Source organism: Haliaeetus leucocephalus, unplaced genomic scaffold (assembly GCF_000737465.1).
Source record: "Haliaeetus leucocephalus isolate CR32 unplaced genomic scaffold, Haliaeetus_leucocephalus-4.0 Scaffold13, whole genome shotgun sequence".
In the NCBI taxonomy this organism is placed as follows: domain Eukaryota; kingdom Metazoa; phylum Chordata; class Aves; order Accipitriformes; family Accipitridae; genus Haliaeetus; species Haliaeetus leucocephalus.
Window position 1 is genome coordinate 2,823,666 of NW_010972449.1, and position 16,454 is coordinate 2,840,119.

Genomic DNA, 16,454 nt, shown 5'->3' on the forward strand with positions numbered 1-16,454 from the left:
AAGGAGAACTCAGGGGCGACTGAACACGAGATGCTGCCGATTGGAGGAACAAGGAGGATTATGACCAGATTTTTAGGATATGTCTGCAAGCAGCAAAACGAAGATGCCTACGCTCAAGTATGTAGTCTTTGTCTTTGCAGAGGAAGCTCGCATATGGCGCATGGCCTGGGCACGAGCTAGTTATTTAAGTGTGGATTCAGGACGGGTTCAGGACCTGCACCCGGGAGCGCTGTGCGTGGGGGGGCTGTTGACTCCTGCTGCGAGATTGTTACTATTGTTATCTGTCCTCGCTAAATTGAAGTCAGCAGAGGGCTGACACATTCACAGTGGTGTTCAGACCTGATTCAAGAAAAAATCATTGCTGCTTCAGTTTTATCCCCTAAACCGAGTCTGGATGACTCATCTGCTATTAGACAGCACCCACCTAGAAAAGGTGGGTTTGAGCTGCATGCCTCTCCATTCAGTTCATCTCAGCGTGTCAAAATTACCAGTGCACGCCTGATCCCCGTTAACATCTTCAAAAATACTCTCTACTATGAAAGCAACTTGCTGCCTTCTATTCTACATCATTTTACTATGGAAGTAGCTGTGCAGGTAGCAGTTGCTTTGTCAAAGCAATTTAAGGGGGGGGGCGGGGGTGGCTTGCAGTGGCAGACCTGCAACACCACCACCCCCCCGTGCAAGGACCCGGAGGCCACCAGAGGCTCCGCACCTGCAAACCGGGATCGCTTTTAAGGCTCCAAAGCTCTTCGCTCCCTCCCTCCTTCCCTCCCCCGCAGGAGGCCGTGGACAAGGGTGAGGTTTCGGCTGGCTGCAGCACTGGCCTTGCGCTCCCAGGGTCCCGCAGCCCGGCCTTTCCCTGCGCAGGGGCGGGAGGGAGGGAGGGAAGGACCCCCCGCCGCCCTCCTCCGGGGCCCGGCGGGCACGTACCGGGACCCGGCGCTTCGCCGCGGGAGGAAGGGGCCAGGGAGCCGGGGCGGGCTCCGGAGGGGACGGGGGTGTCCGTGCTCCTCAACCTCGCAGGTATTTAACAGCTTTTCCTCCTTTTGTCCGGTGGGGCTGGAGTTGGCCCAGGGGTGGGGTGTCCCCGAGGGGACCCACCGGGCATCGCGCCGGCCCCCTTTCCCCAGGAAAATGGGCGAAAAACAGTCCCGACGGTCATTTGAGTTACACTGTGCTGTAACTGCTGGCTGCTCCTGGCCTGTCCCATGCCGTTTTGGAGAAAAAAAAGTCATTAATTTCACCTGAATGTCTCTGGGCTTCATGTTCTGGTAGTTTTAACCTGTGAGCAGAGGATGTAAAGCTTCGTATCATGATTTGGATATGGGGGTACCTGATCCGAACAGGAGTGGAGGGTCTGGAGGCACAGGTGGGGGGGGTGGGCGGTGCTGGCATCTCTGCAGCACCCCAGTGTCCCCAGCTGTGCACACAGACCGAAGCGGGGAAGACTGGGGCCAGCCCAGCGTGTGGGTCCCCACAGCAGCCCTCCTGCTTTGGCCTCCTCCTTCAGTCTCCAAGTTTTGGGGCAAGTTTAATGTGTCTTTTTGAGCTCGGTTCTCTCAACTACAAACCTGGTGTGGCTTTAGCCTTTCAGGGCTGCTTTAGGTCTGGTTTTATTTTAAGTGTTTTGAGGTCCTCGGGCTGCTTTTAACAGCACAGTGAATTTCTTTCCTTTAAACAAACAACAAAAAAGCATACCATAGAAGCTAAAAATAGGAGATAATAGTTTTTATCTAACCACAACTTTGTGCATTGCATAGAAGAAGCTTCCAACAGGACGTAAGGATGAAGCGGTTCATGGCCATGTTAAATAGGAATAAAAACAAGGACCCCCCACCTGCCAAGCTGCTGGATCTAGCAGGACAGCTTTGCCAGGACCTCCAGAGCTCATCTCCTAGTCTGGAGAAGCTGGTTGGGGCCATGATGGGATGCAAACACAAGATGTATTTTCTCACTAACATCCATGTTGTCCGAGCTTGCGTGTTCGTTCATATTCATAATGGGCAGCATGACACAGCCTGCAGACTCCTGGAGGTAGGGATGTGTTCTTTGTTTCTTCATGGAGACAAAAATCATTATTAGAAAAATAGTAGTTAGTGCAGAGGTACCTGAACTGCAGCACGTGGAGCATTTCCAGCTGGCGTACGGCTGTGGAAGGTGATACCTGTGTGTTGGTTGACCTGAAACACAGGATAAAGCCTTTGCTGTAGGTGGTTACTCTCCATCAGCCAAGGTGAAGAAGGTAATTGGGTGATTAGGGGGTTGATTGTAGTTTGTGAAAGCAGGATTTTTGTTCTCTAGTGTGGTGGTTCTTGGAGTTTTTCCACAAACTTAAGGCTCAGGACATAAAAGCCTTAGGGAGGCCAAGTTTAGAGGGCTTACCAGGGTGGGAAGATATGAGGAAGGCTGGAGGGCACCACTCAAGGTGAGGGATTTTGTTCTCTAGATCTGGTAATGTAGCCCTTTTCACCAGGGGAAAAGAAGGAATTAGGCAGGCAGCTCCCTGTGTACATTAGAGAAAGTACAGCGAGCCATATACTTGGATAATGCTACTAGCTTTGTCAAACCAGTAAGAATCTCTGAGTAAGTTTCTAGTTGTTGAGGGTTTTCTCCTACTTCATAGGGAGCCTGACTGACTACCTGGAAAGAGTTTGCTTACATACTGTTTTGTTTTAGTATTGCAAGGCTGAAGAGAAGGAGGAGCTGGTGCAACTTTGGCATGAGATTCACTACCAGAGGGTTATGGAGAAACACCACACGGATTTTCTGACACCACTGCAGAAATTCCGTTGCAGGAAGAGGTACCATGGTGTGGGGAAATGGAAATTTTTTTCTCTGCTGTAGTTAGCAGATGCAGGGGCTGTTTTTGCATCTCAGGATGGCTGCTGCTTGGAGCTAGGTTTTTCTTGGCACTTTGACCACTTGTGGCAATGTGAGAAAATTCCCATGAATGTGAATGACTCTTTTTGGGTCCTTTTTAATCCTGTTTTCTCCTGTGTACAGGAATCCTCCACCTATTTCCCTTTGTCCTGAAGGTTTGAAGAACCGAAACTATTCAGATGAAGTACGCCAGCAACTGCGCAGGTTTGCTGCAGAGGTGACAACAAATCCAAACAAGAAACAGCGGGTAGGGATTTGCTACTTTCAATCAAGTCTCTTAGTCATAGAAAAGCAGAACTCTGTGATCGGGGTTCTATACCTGGTTTCATTCTAAATTCTTGCTTTCAGAAGCCCCAGTGAGGCTGTGATTTCCCATATTTGATCTTTTCCTAAAGATTTCTTTAAAAAAATCTTCAAGTTCACACTAAGTAATTTCACTTGCTTTGGACTAATAGATCAGGGGAAATAAGTTCCTCACCGGGCTGTTAACCATTCTAATTATGTAGTGATTGAGCATAGGCAGCAAAACAACCATCACTCAGAAGAGCTGTATTACAGTGATAAATAGTTCTGACTTGAATGAGTTATAGCCTGTACAATATTGCAGTTTGCTTACCAGAGTATGTTTTGTACTGACTTATCACATTAAATTCACAGAGTTTGAAAACGTGATAGGCTGTGTTGATGTATGCATGTATCTACCTTATTTGGACAGGGATGTATTTGTAATGAAAGTGACATGTGAAACTAATTTAGTAATCCTTGTTGATTACTACCTTGCAAGTTGAAGGCTTCAGACTTTAAAGTCTGCCTCTGTGGTGCTCAATTTTTCTAACACCCTTCTTATATGAGGCAGAATGGCCTGGGGAGTAGTTCTGCAATGTGAAGATGGTTTATTTCTTACTTTCTCCACAAAGCAGCAACAACTTCCAAATTTTCATTTTAAAAAAACAGTCTGAATTGGGAGCATAATGAGGTTGCATGATAAAAGGTCAGGATACAATGATCACTTATGCATTACTTTCCCAATACTTATGTATTCCCACTTATGTGATCTATTATTTAACAGTTTAATACAGCAGAAATTCTTCTGTGAACATGATACAGATGTTTATACTGCTCACAGTTTGTGAAAACTATTTAATGTGGTAAATGCATTAGTGTCATGTTAGTGATGTGAAGCTGTCGTTCTGTGGGAAGAGCATGCTTTGGTGAGGTTTTACATTTAAAAACAGCAATATAAAATAGCAGTATATGGTTTCCTTTGGCAAACAAATTGACTAGGGGAGCAGGGTGGAGTGTGTTTTCCAACAACTCTTCTGAGTTTATAAATTGATCTCGATGAGATCCACATAGACTTATCGGAGACCTAGTGAACAAATGTCCTTGGGTTTGAAAGCTCTTTTGCTGGGCTGCTTTTGGAACTGAAGGGAAAAGCCTGATTATTCGGATGTGGTTTATTCTTTTTCCATTGATCTCTCCCTACACCTGGGTTTGCAGGAAGGATTGGCTCGGGACACGAACCTGCAGCCAACACAGGTCTATAATTGGTTTGCAAATTATCGACGACGTCAAAAATCCTGCCTCCCTCGTACAGAAAAGCTCAACAGCTCATGTCCTGAGAGGGCTTTGACTTACCACACAAAGGAGCAGCAGGTTAAAGGATCCTACATTTCACAAACTGAAGGTTCGTCTCTTCCTAATGGGCTTAGGGTGTGGTCCAGAAAGCTGAAAACCAATTTTAAATTCCCTCAGGAAGGGAAGGATACTCCTTCTCCAGAACAGCATCTATATGCTGATGGATCGAGTGGACACTGGAGGATTCTACTTCAGTGGAGTGCCTCATTGTTTGGCTAGAGACTATCACTCCATCGAAGGAGCGAACATTTATAATGCCTGTGCAAAGACAGGTGAAGAGATGCCCATCTCAGAAGGGGCACCAAATGAAAGCAAGTATATGGGAGGCAGCAGGTTTTAGCTCTCAGATTCTGGTATCAGGGCAGTACTCCAGTAAAACCCAGTATTTCCATGCTCTTTCACAGAATCTTGACCAAACTTCAGTCACGGGGAATAAGAGGGTCTTGCTACATTTGGCAAATTATACTTGTTTCATTGCTTTTTGGAGTAACTAGTGTTCCTTCACCTGCCCGGCCTGCACCTTTCAGATGGATCTTGTGTAGGCATCGGCTCTGAGCAAATGGAGATAACCCTTGTGCCCTGTGACCCAGGGTGGGAGCAGTCAGCTGCAGATCTGGATAAGCCTCCTGAAGGAACTTATTTAAAGATGCTGGAATCCAGGTGATGTATGAAAAGGTCTTTAAAGTGACAGTTCAGAGATGAAGCAACCTTTAAACTTGTTCATGGAACTGACTTTCATGTCAGTTCCCAGGGGACATCACTTAGGAGTTGTGACTCCATAGATGGGAATGGTCCATGCCCAGCATCAGGCAGTCAGAGCATCTAGCAGTTATCTCTCAGCTGTCAAGGGCAGGATTCGAAGCTTTAGCTGGGGGCATCCTCCCTCTTTGCAAAGCAGTATGTCTGGCTGATTTGTTTTCTCCATCATTACAGCTTTATGCAGAGCAGTGGGCTGTATGAAGGAAGGACCATTCACAACACTAAACAGCCTGTAGCTTTTTGCACTGAGGCTATGCTGGAACCAGGAACGTGCTTTAACTCTGCTGTCCTGCAGCCCAGAGAAGTAGCAAGCAGTTCTGATGCCAGCCCCCAGCTGGATAACTTTGTCCTGTGCTCTTGTGGGTCCCTTACCTTCCCAGATGAACGGCTGGCCATGTGGCAGGCCCCTTGCAGCGCCAGAGGAGTCTCTGGTTCGATGTGGACCCCAAGTATAGAAGGTTAGTAAAACTGCACCCAGATCGTTGACCTTAAGAATTTTCAAGCTTCTCTTGCCTTTGTTGTAAATACTCTTGCTCACTTATGTGGCTTTCCAATGTCATGACAAATGGGAGCAGGGCTTATCTTGAGCTCTGGAGTTCTGCTCCCATAGTAGCTCAATGAAGAAAACCTGTTGATTTAAGGCATTGAAACGGACATTCTTACTTACTCTTTTGCTTAAACAGTAACTGCTTCTGTAAGATAGTACTTTTCCAGCAAGGTGGATTTCTTTTAGCATTTCCATTGGAAGATTCCCTTCAGGTGTTGTGTGCTCATCTTGTCAATTAGCAAGCTTTGGTTTTTTTAAATGCCTGTCATTCTTAAGAGATTGCCTGAGCAGAGGCTGGGAACTTTTTAACTGTGACATGGTGCTTGTCTTCAGCAACACATTCTCAGTTTCCTTCCTCCTTCCTGCTATTCTTTCTCTCTCCTCTGTTTCCTTCCTGTCCAGTCTTGTTCAGCATTCCCACCATCTCTTTTCTTCTCCCTGTTCTTCAGAATAGCCTTGATAGGATACATAAGTGATGTCCGCCTGCTTTTGCTGTAGGTCCACGGAACAGAAAGTGCTGTGACTGCCATTCACCCAGACGCTGGTGAATGTGGAGCAAGGAGGGGAGGAATAGCTAGGTCAGAGGTTGGGGTCATGTTATCTGTAATTGTCTTTAATACGAGCATTTATTTCAGCAGGTATCAGAGCTCCCTTGAGCAGAGTCCCTCAAGGTGGCTGTATTGAGGCCAGTTCAGGAAGACTCAGTCAGCAGTCAGATTTAGAGGTTGAAAGCTTCATCCTTAGAGAAGGACAGCTAGGGACTCTGGAATCTATTCTTCCCCACAGGTAAAGTAGTGGAAAGCACTGGGCTTCTTAAAGGCAGGAATAACAGTGATGCTGTGGATCTAGCCTTGTCCTGATCCCTGCGTTGAAGAGGGTTGCAGAAAGAGTGTAGTGATGCATCTCATTCCAGGGGCCTGACTCTCCTTGTGTCCATCATATTTTGCAGATACTTACATCTGTGCAGTGAAAATAGGAAAAGCTGTATAAATGTATATGTGTTTTACGGTGGTGGCACATTGGAGATTCGGGGCCAGCCTCATCAGAAAAGACATGAACCCCTCTCTTTAAAGCAGGTTTAGCTTCTGAGCTATTTGCCTGTTTTTCTTTTTGGCAGAAAATCACATCCTGTACTGATCCAGTGAGAGCTGATGCTGTGGGCTGGGTTGGTAGGGCCCATACTTAATCCTAAAATAGTTTTTGTAGCTTCATAATCTCATGACAAGATTATTCCATAGTGCAAGCTTTCCAAATTGGAAGAGAGAAAGACAGGCACTGTTCTGTCTTTCTGTTTTCCACCTGTAACAAATGTTTCAGGCTGCCGGTTTTCTCTGGGACTTGAGATAAATTCACAGAATGCAAAACAACAAAAATCTGTGCCATCTTCCGTATGTTATACAACTTCCATAATGTTACATAAAAATAAAAACTGCCAAACAGACATTATGAAGTTCCTTTAATTTACTGATCTGCAAGACAGAGCAGGAGCAGTAGCCCCATTTCATAACCCTTCTGCTTGATACTGTCAATAATATGTCAGAGGTAGGTAGAAGCAGTTTTATTCCCACTTTATAGATGAGGAAGCAGAGGCACAGACAGGCTTTGTGGCTTGTCAAGCAACAAGGGAAGGCAGTGATTCACTGGAGATAAAGATCAGTGGGTTTTCACCTCCCAGTTCCCTGCTAAAAACATTTCTGCCTTTTACCCCTGTTTCCCAGTTGGCTTGGTGCCTACAGTTCACATTCGTGTCAGTCTCCTTGCTCTGAATTGCTGGGGAGAGCCCAGGTCTGGGCATTGTAAACCCACCTCAGTCTGTGTTTTAGGATTCACAGTTTTAAACAGTGGCTAAAGGTCATGAAAGATCAATGAGGCTTGCTGGCAACATTTTGGCTGGATTTAAAATTGTATGTTCTGACTCTAGAGTGAGCTCATGTTTATTTTTAAAATATGTTCCGCCAGTAGCAGAAATCTATGGTGAATGTCTCCTTGTTGGGTATGTCAGTTGTGCCAGGAATCCACACATCCTTTATCGTATTCCTGGCAGGGGCAGGACTTGCTCCTTCCTTGACACCTTCTGGTGAGGATATAGTTATTTGAACTCTATTCATAAACCCTGTTTAGTGGCCTGGTCCAGCTCCCCCCAAAACCTTGAACTCCCCAAAATACCATGAATGCTATGGAACATCGATCTCTTTAGAAATGAGTGATGCTTAGGCTGCAATTTCATCTAGGCCCTTTTTGCAATTTCTCTCTAGAGAGCTGGGAGACCTTGTGTGGATAGTCTTGGGTAAGATCACTGCTCAGTGAATGGCAATGAATGAGGATCACTTTTGTTATCAGGCAGAGCCCTCTAACAGAGTTACCGGATTAGAGAGAAGTATGGTGTCACCAGAGTCATCTTTAGCAGTAATGTTGCAATGAGCATCACTCATCTGGGAATGAGTGTTGCTATCCTGGAAAGAGAGGGCAGTGAAGTTATCCCCACTTTACAGATAAGAGTAAAGCACAGAGAAGGAAATTATTTAGCCAAGGTCACCCACCTGGAGTGGACTTAGTGTTATGCTTTCACTGCCCTGCTTTGTAAGTGCAGAGGTAGAGCTACAAGTCAGACAAAGGACCCTTAATCTGCTTGTCTCATTTTTAAAGGTGCCTCCTTGGAAAGGACTTGGCCTGAAAGCTTAGAACAATTCCTGTTGATTTCTTTAATGGGCTTTTTACAGTCGGTCCTATGCATTTGGGCTGTATCCAAACCTCTTATGATCTACAGGACTGTGAGGTGGGAGTGTGAGGGGGAACCGGGCTGGAAGCTGACTGTCTCCATCTGCTCCTGCTGCCTGACAGGAGAATTTGATCCAGCTAGCGAACTGGAAGTCCCTGTGGACACCAAACAGATGCTCGCTTTTACAGATAGTCGTGGTGTATCCTCCTCACTCCTCGAGTTGGGACGGGTGGAACGTAGCCCAGCTAATGGTTCATGCACAATATAACTCTCTCATGCCTCCCATTTCAAACAGAAAAGCACACTGAACTCTACGGAGCAAGACAGACTGCATTTGTGAGCCAGCATATTGATTTAGAAAACATCAGTGCTGAGATGTTCATTGCAGCTTACCGCTTCTGCCTGCATTTTTGGGATTCCAGCTTGGAGTGCTAGGAATCTTCCTGCTTGTTAGGCTCTCCCCTCTGGATAACCCAGCACCCTGACACTGGCAGATAGCAAGTTCAAAACGCACATGAGGAGGCTACTTTTTGGCATGTAGCCTAATTAAATTGCAGAATTTGTTGCTAAGGGCATTGTGCCTGTCAGTGCAAGTGGGCTATGAGAAAGGATGAGACCAATTCTTGGGGGGCAGGGGCTTGAATCCATTTGTCGTTAGTACATGTAATTGCCTGAATGCAGTGTCCAGCAGAGGAGTCCCAAGACTGATTGCTGGAACCTGGAGGGTATTCCAAGGAAGGGCAACTTGACCACTTGGCCTGTTTCTTGTAGTTTTTTCCTATGCTCTGTTAGTTGGCACCTTTGGTCTGGGCCTGTGTGGCCCTTCATACCCTGGGCTGTTCTGGGTGCGGTATGGACAGTGTTGCTGGAGTATAGATACTTTTGAGTTGGTGATAAAGGGAGAGAACATCCCACTGTCAAGTACCCAGTGTCTCCTACTTGACCCAGTGCCCGCAGACTGTGACCTCTTTTGAGATGTTGGCAGAGCCCCCAGGAGAGGGGGAAGCTATGTCCCCAGAGTCTTGACTGGCAGCCTTGAAAAGCTATAATAGAATCGTAGCCAATGTTGTGGCTATGTCTAAAGCCACATGTTTATCTGTTTTGACTCTGAAGATCTGTGTTTTTTAAAATATGTTCCAGGAGAGACACATTTTGGTAGACTTCTCCTTGTTTATGGAGAGTGTCCTGAGGGCATAAGGAAAGTTGCAAATCGAGATGTCATTTCTCTATACTACTCCTAGTCAGGCTAGTCCTCCCAGGGCAGAATCTGTATATTCAGGCCATAACAATTTTGAGAAATGGGGCAGGTTTGTAGACAGCTTAACGGAACTCTGCTGAAAGAATAGTCTTGCCAACAGCCCCTCTTGTCCTGCTGCAAAACATTACAGTAAGTAGTGAGTAGAGCATAAATACAAATGCATTTGTATATCATATTTTCTTCCAGTTCCTGTCAGACTGTGTTTGGCAAGCCTCAGTGCCCACCTGTTTCTGCACCCTGCATGGAACAAAGCCAAGCCTTGGGACAAAGCCAGGTAAAAGAACACACCTAATGTTCAGAGAAAGGAGCTCAGCCCTATACACACTATCCAGCTGTAGCTCTCACACAGGAGATGTCAAATCTCAAATCGTATTTAGTATGAAACATGTCTGATCTAAGCAGAATCCAGTTCAGAGCAAACTGAGCATTCCCTGGGTAGCATCCAGCAGATGCTAGGAGGAGAGGTGTTTTTGTTGTTTTTTCCACTTGGATTGTTTATCAGACCCTGATTTTACTAAATGTGTCATTGAAACGATAGCCAAAGCAACCTGTGCAGATCCAAAGTGTCATTTAAATTTTGAGCAATGGAGGACTCACCTAGCATTGTGGAAAAAAGATGACAGGAAAATGGCTGCTTGAGGGTCCTCCCCTCTGAGGGGTTCTGCAGAATTTGACTCTACTCTCTCAGACATCTTAAAATCTTTCATGTAATTTTCATTTCCAAGTCTGTGTTATTGCTGAGGAAAAGGGATTTTGCACTGTTCCAAGATGGCTGATAGCAGAGCAGTGTTGTTATAAGAAATGATAAAAGAAGTTACTCCCATGATCTGGATGCAGCCGGCATGCCTTCTCATGGTGATTTTAAGGCAGTAGAGAATAGAAGTTAGAAATCTGGTGCTTTCAAGGGGGTGGGAGCACATCTGTGAATTAAATGTTACTTAAAAATAGGACCCAAGAAAGCCCTATCTAAACTATACCTTGAGCTATTTTTTGGCTTCACATGTGTTGGTCTACTGATCAGTTATCCATTTGTGTTTCTCTTGCAGTGTAAGCTGCTGGGGAAAACCTTTTTAAGAGATTTTTAAAAGCAGGAGACCATATCTGCTGGCCTCATTATAGGAAGCGGCTGCAGCTCTGAGGGCAGTAACAGAACCTCTTTTGAGCCTTTGAAAGCATCAATATAAAGATCTGTATCTTGGAAAGTGGCCTTTTTACCAGCCATAATGTGAGCCAGACGAGCAGGAAAGCTTTGGGCATTAATAATGAATGAGCCTTTTCTAAGATTTCCAGAGCATGCAGTCTCTGTAGCTAGAGTTTTCATTTTGCTGTTTTGCATTCTTGCACTGATTTTGCAATGGTACAGAAACATGACACTCAGTGCAATGTGGGCTGGGGAGCAAGATACCATGTGATGCCTGCAGATGTCAAAAGGGGACATCTTCAAATGTTTGTAATAATTAGTTGGTTCAGGAATTCAGAAAAGCAATTCTTGCATATTTTAATGTGCACTGTAGGAAAAGGAAGAGCTGGAATGGGTAAATGATCTTACAGCATTCTACAGACTTCCTGAGCACTCTTTTTCTTGCTGAATCAACTTGCCCTAGGCTTGTTGCAGGAATATGCAGATGTTAGGTTCCTATGTCTGAACCACAGGGGTGCAGATGTACACTTCCTTTTGTCCACACATGACTTTCAATTTGCTTTTCATAGGTAATGCATCCCAGCAGAGCCAAAATGAGAGAAAAACAAAACAAGCAAACAAACAAATAAAAGTTAATTAATTTTGGAGACATTTCTTTCTCTCCCTGAACAGAGCTCCCTTCTTCAGGTGATCACTCCCTTCTTAATTATTTCATTCTGGTCTTACCCTCTGTTTTACTTGCTTTTATAGGAGCCAATGCCTTGGGCAAAGGGAAGGGAATTGCTCTTCTCTGAATTACTAAGAGTTGAATTGTGGACTAATTGTGCTTGTAATTTTTACAGCCACGTCCTGAACTTAGAGGGGAACAAGGACTTTGTCACTTCATGCACACAGCCCTCACCACTGACATTTCCCCCCATCGCACAATCTTGTGCCACTGCATGTCTGCCCAAAGGAGCTCTTCCACTGTGAGCAACGGCATCATTAAAGATTGTATGTGGTGAAGCTTTGATTCCTTCCTGTGTCTTTCAGGTCCTGGAGGATCCAGTTGCTGACCCATTATCCAGTGACACGTTCTGGGCAGCATGGCTGCTCTTTGAATTCTCAGCTGGTGGACGAATGTGACCTGCCTGCAGAGATGCTCAATGTGGTCTGCACTTCTCCAGGAAACACCCCATTCTTTCCTTTTTTTTTTTCCTTTCTTTTTTTTTTGTTAAATGAATGAGGGGTTTGACATGGAGGTGAATAGAAAGAGTGAGGTAGAAGGATGAAGGCTTTTTCTAATGGTTACAAAGTTTGTTTTAGTTACAGTTTTATTAAGGATTTTGCAAAGGATAGAAGAAACCAAAGGTGCATTGTGGATTGTAGGTTTTTACTGGAGCAGTCTGAAGCTGCACTGTAGATGTTAAAAATAGCAAGTCACTGGTTCTGTGGCAGTTACATATTTCTACCCATAGCACTGGTCAGATCTGAGTCTTTCATTACATCATGAAGGTAAATGAAGCTCCTGTACTCAAAAAGAGTAAAATTTAGTTACGTTGCCTAGCGGTTGGATATTAGTTAACTTTTTCTCAGGCCTGGAAAATAAGGTCTTGGCTAAGTGCTGGTAAATACTGCTATTTCTTATCCCTGCGTTTCTGTTGTACTGCTAGGTGTAGCTTCTGGAGCATCCCATACTCCGTAGTGCCACAGATGACATGAACTGGAGCATGGCAGAATTTTCAGTGCTAAAGTCAATGTTCTTGCAGGACTGGGGGACAGCATATCAGTGTTGTCGGTATTTAATACTACCTGCAACTCAGACTGCCTGGGAAAGAAGGATGAATGGAGGAGGTGGGAGCTGCTGAACCCTCTTGATCCATTCTCAGTCCCCAGACCTAGATGGACTGAAACTGCCAAGGCAATTGTGTCACCCTTCAGGTGGTCTGCAGCAGTCTGACAGCAGGCAGCAGCAGGTGAGCACATCCTATTCGGACGAGTGCCCTGTAAAGCAGTGTGAGTTGTGCAGACTCTGTTTCCTACACGCTGTAGGAAGTGTGGGGCTAATACTGCGTTTGGCTGACGGCTGCTTACTCCGCGGGGGTAAGCAGTTTCACTGCAGCTCTCCTGGAGAGCATGCGCAACTCTGTTCCATTTGCCCAGTACTTTTCCTTACTTAACCCAGCCTCAAGGCTGCCTGTTACACTCCTTCATCTCACGCTGCTCAGGGATCAGGAGCCCTGTTTCCTTTCTCTTGGAGACTAAAAAGCACAATTGCGTATGAGAGCACTGGGGCATGAGCAGCAAAGCAGACCCTTGATGCAGGTTTAAAACTAATGCTGCAAGTCATTGGGCAGTCTTCTGGGTATTTTCCCCTAAGTATTACTGCTGGTTTTTAAATCTGTATTGCAAAAGGGGTAATCCTTGCTGGAACTCCAGCCCTGATATACAGGCAGTAGATGTCTCCAGTACCTTTTGTAATAAAGTTAGCAAATAAAGGTTATGAATGACTCTTTCTCCAAGGTTCATTTTTCAAGGTAAAGGTGTGATTATTCACACGTGGTATTTAATTATATATTAAAACCCTAGCACCAGCTGTCCTGGGCACACTTGTGGGTGTTGAGACCCAGATACTTCCTTTATTTTGGTGGATCTCACACAGAAGGCCATTTTCTTGTTGTCAGAGGTTTTGTGTTCAAAACGGCAGCGTCTGGAAGGGTTATGCATACGCTGACACTTTTTATTTTCTTCAGCAATGGGGCCTTGGGTGGATCCGAGGAAAGGTGCCGGGTGACCGCTGGCCTCCCAGAAACCCGTGAGGGACGCGTTCGCCCCTTCCCCACAAGCCCGCTCCCGCCTCACCGCCCCTCTCAGCTCGGCCGGCGCGGTGGCCGCTTGTGACAAACACGGCCACGCGCTCTTCCCGCCGCTCTGGCGGCCACGCGCCGCCTTCCTGCTTCCTCCCTATTGGTCCGCCGCTCCACCGCGCCGGTAGCAACAGCGACAAATATAATCCTGCCGTCCCCTGATTGGTTGCCGCCTCCCGCCGAGCCGTAGCAACAGCGGGGCGGGCGCGCGCGGCGACCGTTGGCGGCCCGCGCGGGGTGGGGAGGGGCAGCGAGCGCGGCCGCCTGCGCTGAGGGAGCCTCAGGGCTCTGCGGGCGAGGGGAGAGAAGTAACTCTTCTGAGGCAGGAGCCAGCTACAGCCGGCGTTGGTGCTGCTGCTGCTGGTAGGCGAAAGGTACCGCGATCCCAGCCACGCTGCGTAAAATCCGTTTTCTAGGCGTTTGAGCTGTGGTGGTGAAGAGCTGCGTCTTCTCTGCGGCCTGTGGTGGAAAGAAAACAAGGCGCTGCCGTGTGCCAAACAGCGAAACGGCTTTCATGCAGAAGCAGCAGCCCGATAGCAAAATTTACACTGGGTCTTGATCGATTTTTGTATGAGATCCCAAATAAGGTACTTTAATTCTCACCCCTAATGATATGTCATGTCACTGCGATTACTATGATTTAGCTAGTCAATGGTATGTGATACATGTGGATGAAAGCCAGGGTGGTTCCATTTCCCTGCTGTTGAAGATTGATGTATTGGAGTAAAGAGGAATGATGCCTCTCACAATGAGACATATTTCACCTCCTCTCAAATATTTAGTGCTGTTCCCTGCCAGGGAAGATGATAAAGATTAGATTAACACTACTCCACCTGTATAGAAATTTTAGGTACCTGTCATTCAAAATTAAGTAGATTATTTTCTAAGAAAACAACCCATGCTAGGGAGTGCAAGTATTTAGGTTTTGGAAATAACTGACCTTTGTTCTACCATCTTAACAATATCAGTGTCCTAAGGCCTTGTAAGCTTTTTAATAGTTCAATAACACAGTTGTTTTGACTTTTTAATTAAAAAGAAAAGGATCAATTCACCAGGATTCCTAAGGAGTGCTAGAATGACAAGTGTCTTTACTGAACTTAAATCTGAAAAAGGCTTTGCAGCTAAAGCAGAATTAAAGCTTTTTCTGTTGCACTTCACTTGATGAATTTCATTTCCAAATTTGGCACAGTTGTTCTCTGGAGGACAATTGAATTTTCTAGGTCATTTCCCAGATGAAATAACTTATTACTTTTCTGGAAACTTACATTAGATAATTCAAAGCTTGATATGTGAAATCCAGCAAATTAAAAAGTATTTCTCTTTAAGAGATGTAAAGTCAAGTGGTTGAAGTACAGTATATTCTGGACCACTAGCATCTTTACCCTGTGCCACCTGGGTATTGAATCTGCACAAAACACTTTTGAGGAGGTAATTGCATTTGGACAAGAATTTGCAAGCTGTGCCTATGGATGATCTCACAGGACTTGACAATGCTGAGTCACAGGTGGCTGAGCAGGGTTCAGAGGTAGGCTGCTGCTTCCCCATCCATGAGCTAGAACAGATGGGATGCATAGCTGTGCAGTAGAGGAAGAGATCAAGTGAATCTCTGCTGAATGCCAGTGATGTTTACTTAGCATTTGGCCTTCTCCACCTGTGCTGCTAGGTGGAATTAGTCATCGAAGGACAGCGTAATGGTGTTCTTCATACTGTATTCACATTGGTCTAACATTTGAATTGTTCAGTTTGTGTCCTAGCTTGTTCTCATTTCCTAGGTGTGATTTGCATCCAGTCATGTTCTGGTTTCCCTACCCTACCATATGTAGCAAGCTCTGGATGTGTTTATGTTGTTCTTCCTTGGAGCTGTAATTAGAAGCACTCTGAGCATGTGGGTGACCTGCCCTGAGCTGAATGTGCTGTACCTGCTGTTGTCATTCCTCCTCCTCAACATGGCATGGCCTATCAAAGGAAGGAGCTTGCGCTAGATAGAAAAAAGGAAGCCATTTTTATCTCAAAATGCAGATAAGGGCCCAAAGAATAATTGATCACAGAGAGGGGATGGAAATTTAGAAGCACTTTCAGAAGTTCTGTTACTTAGCTGTCCGAGCTGAGAGGGACGTTCTCCCAATAGGCAGGCAGCTGTATTTCCCAGCAGTGCTGCTAGAGGCAGCTTTCCTCTTGGCAGTTCGACAGACAGGCCTAAGACTGACAAGGTCAGAGACTGAGCTGTTGCTCAGAATCGGTAGTTCTAAGTTAGAAGTGTGGTACAAAAATGGCCGTATGGAGGACCTGCATGGCAGCTACCAGTGGAAAAACTTCTCTGAACTAATCCACTACAGTGCTAGATAGGATTAATGACATAAGAAGCAGCTTTCCCTGCTTTCAGTCAGTCCCATTGGCAGTTCCCCTAGCTATCACAGTTACTGAACAGGCACATCAGAGGCCCACTTGGGACAAACATTAGGAGGTACAACTTCAAGGCCAGTATTTTCAGGCAGTCTCTTGTTCTGGATGCCTGGCCCAACTTGCTCAGGGCCTCATTTTCAGAGGAAATGAGCACTTATGCAGCAACTCAAGTAGGGCACCCAGAATAAGAGGCTGCTTTTGAAAATGTTGGCAAAGGCATTTTGTTTTATCTCTGCACTTCATTAGTCTTATCCCAAAGTCTT

At 45.7% G+C, this 16,454-nt stretch overlaps 1 protein-coding gene across 1 annotated transcript; it reads left to right on the forward strand.

Moving 5' to 3' along the window:
- Positions 1 to 35: 35 nt before the first annotated feature.
- On the forward strand, positions 36 to 12,119 carry ANHX (anomalous homeobox; the record flags this gene model as incomplete). Its single annotated transcript, XM_010575798.1, has 9 exons — positions 36 to 117; positions 1,761 to 2,034; positions 2,677 to 2,801; positions 3,004 to 3,127; positions 4,381 to 4,567; positions 5,046 to 5,178; positions 5,452 to 5,735; positions 9,988 to 10,075; positions 11,975 to 12,119. Coding segments are annotated over exons 1-9 (1,398 nt in total), but the record flags the coding sequence as incomplete, so codon positions are not given.
- Positions 12,120 to 16,454: the final 4,335 nt, after the last annotated feature.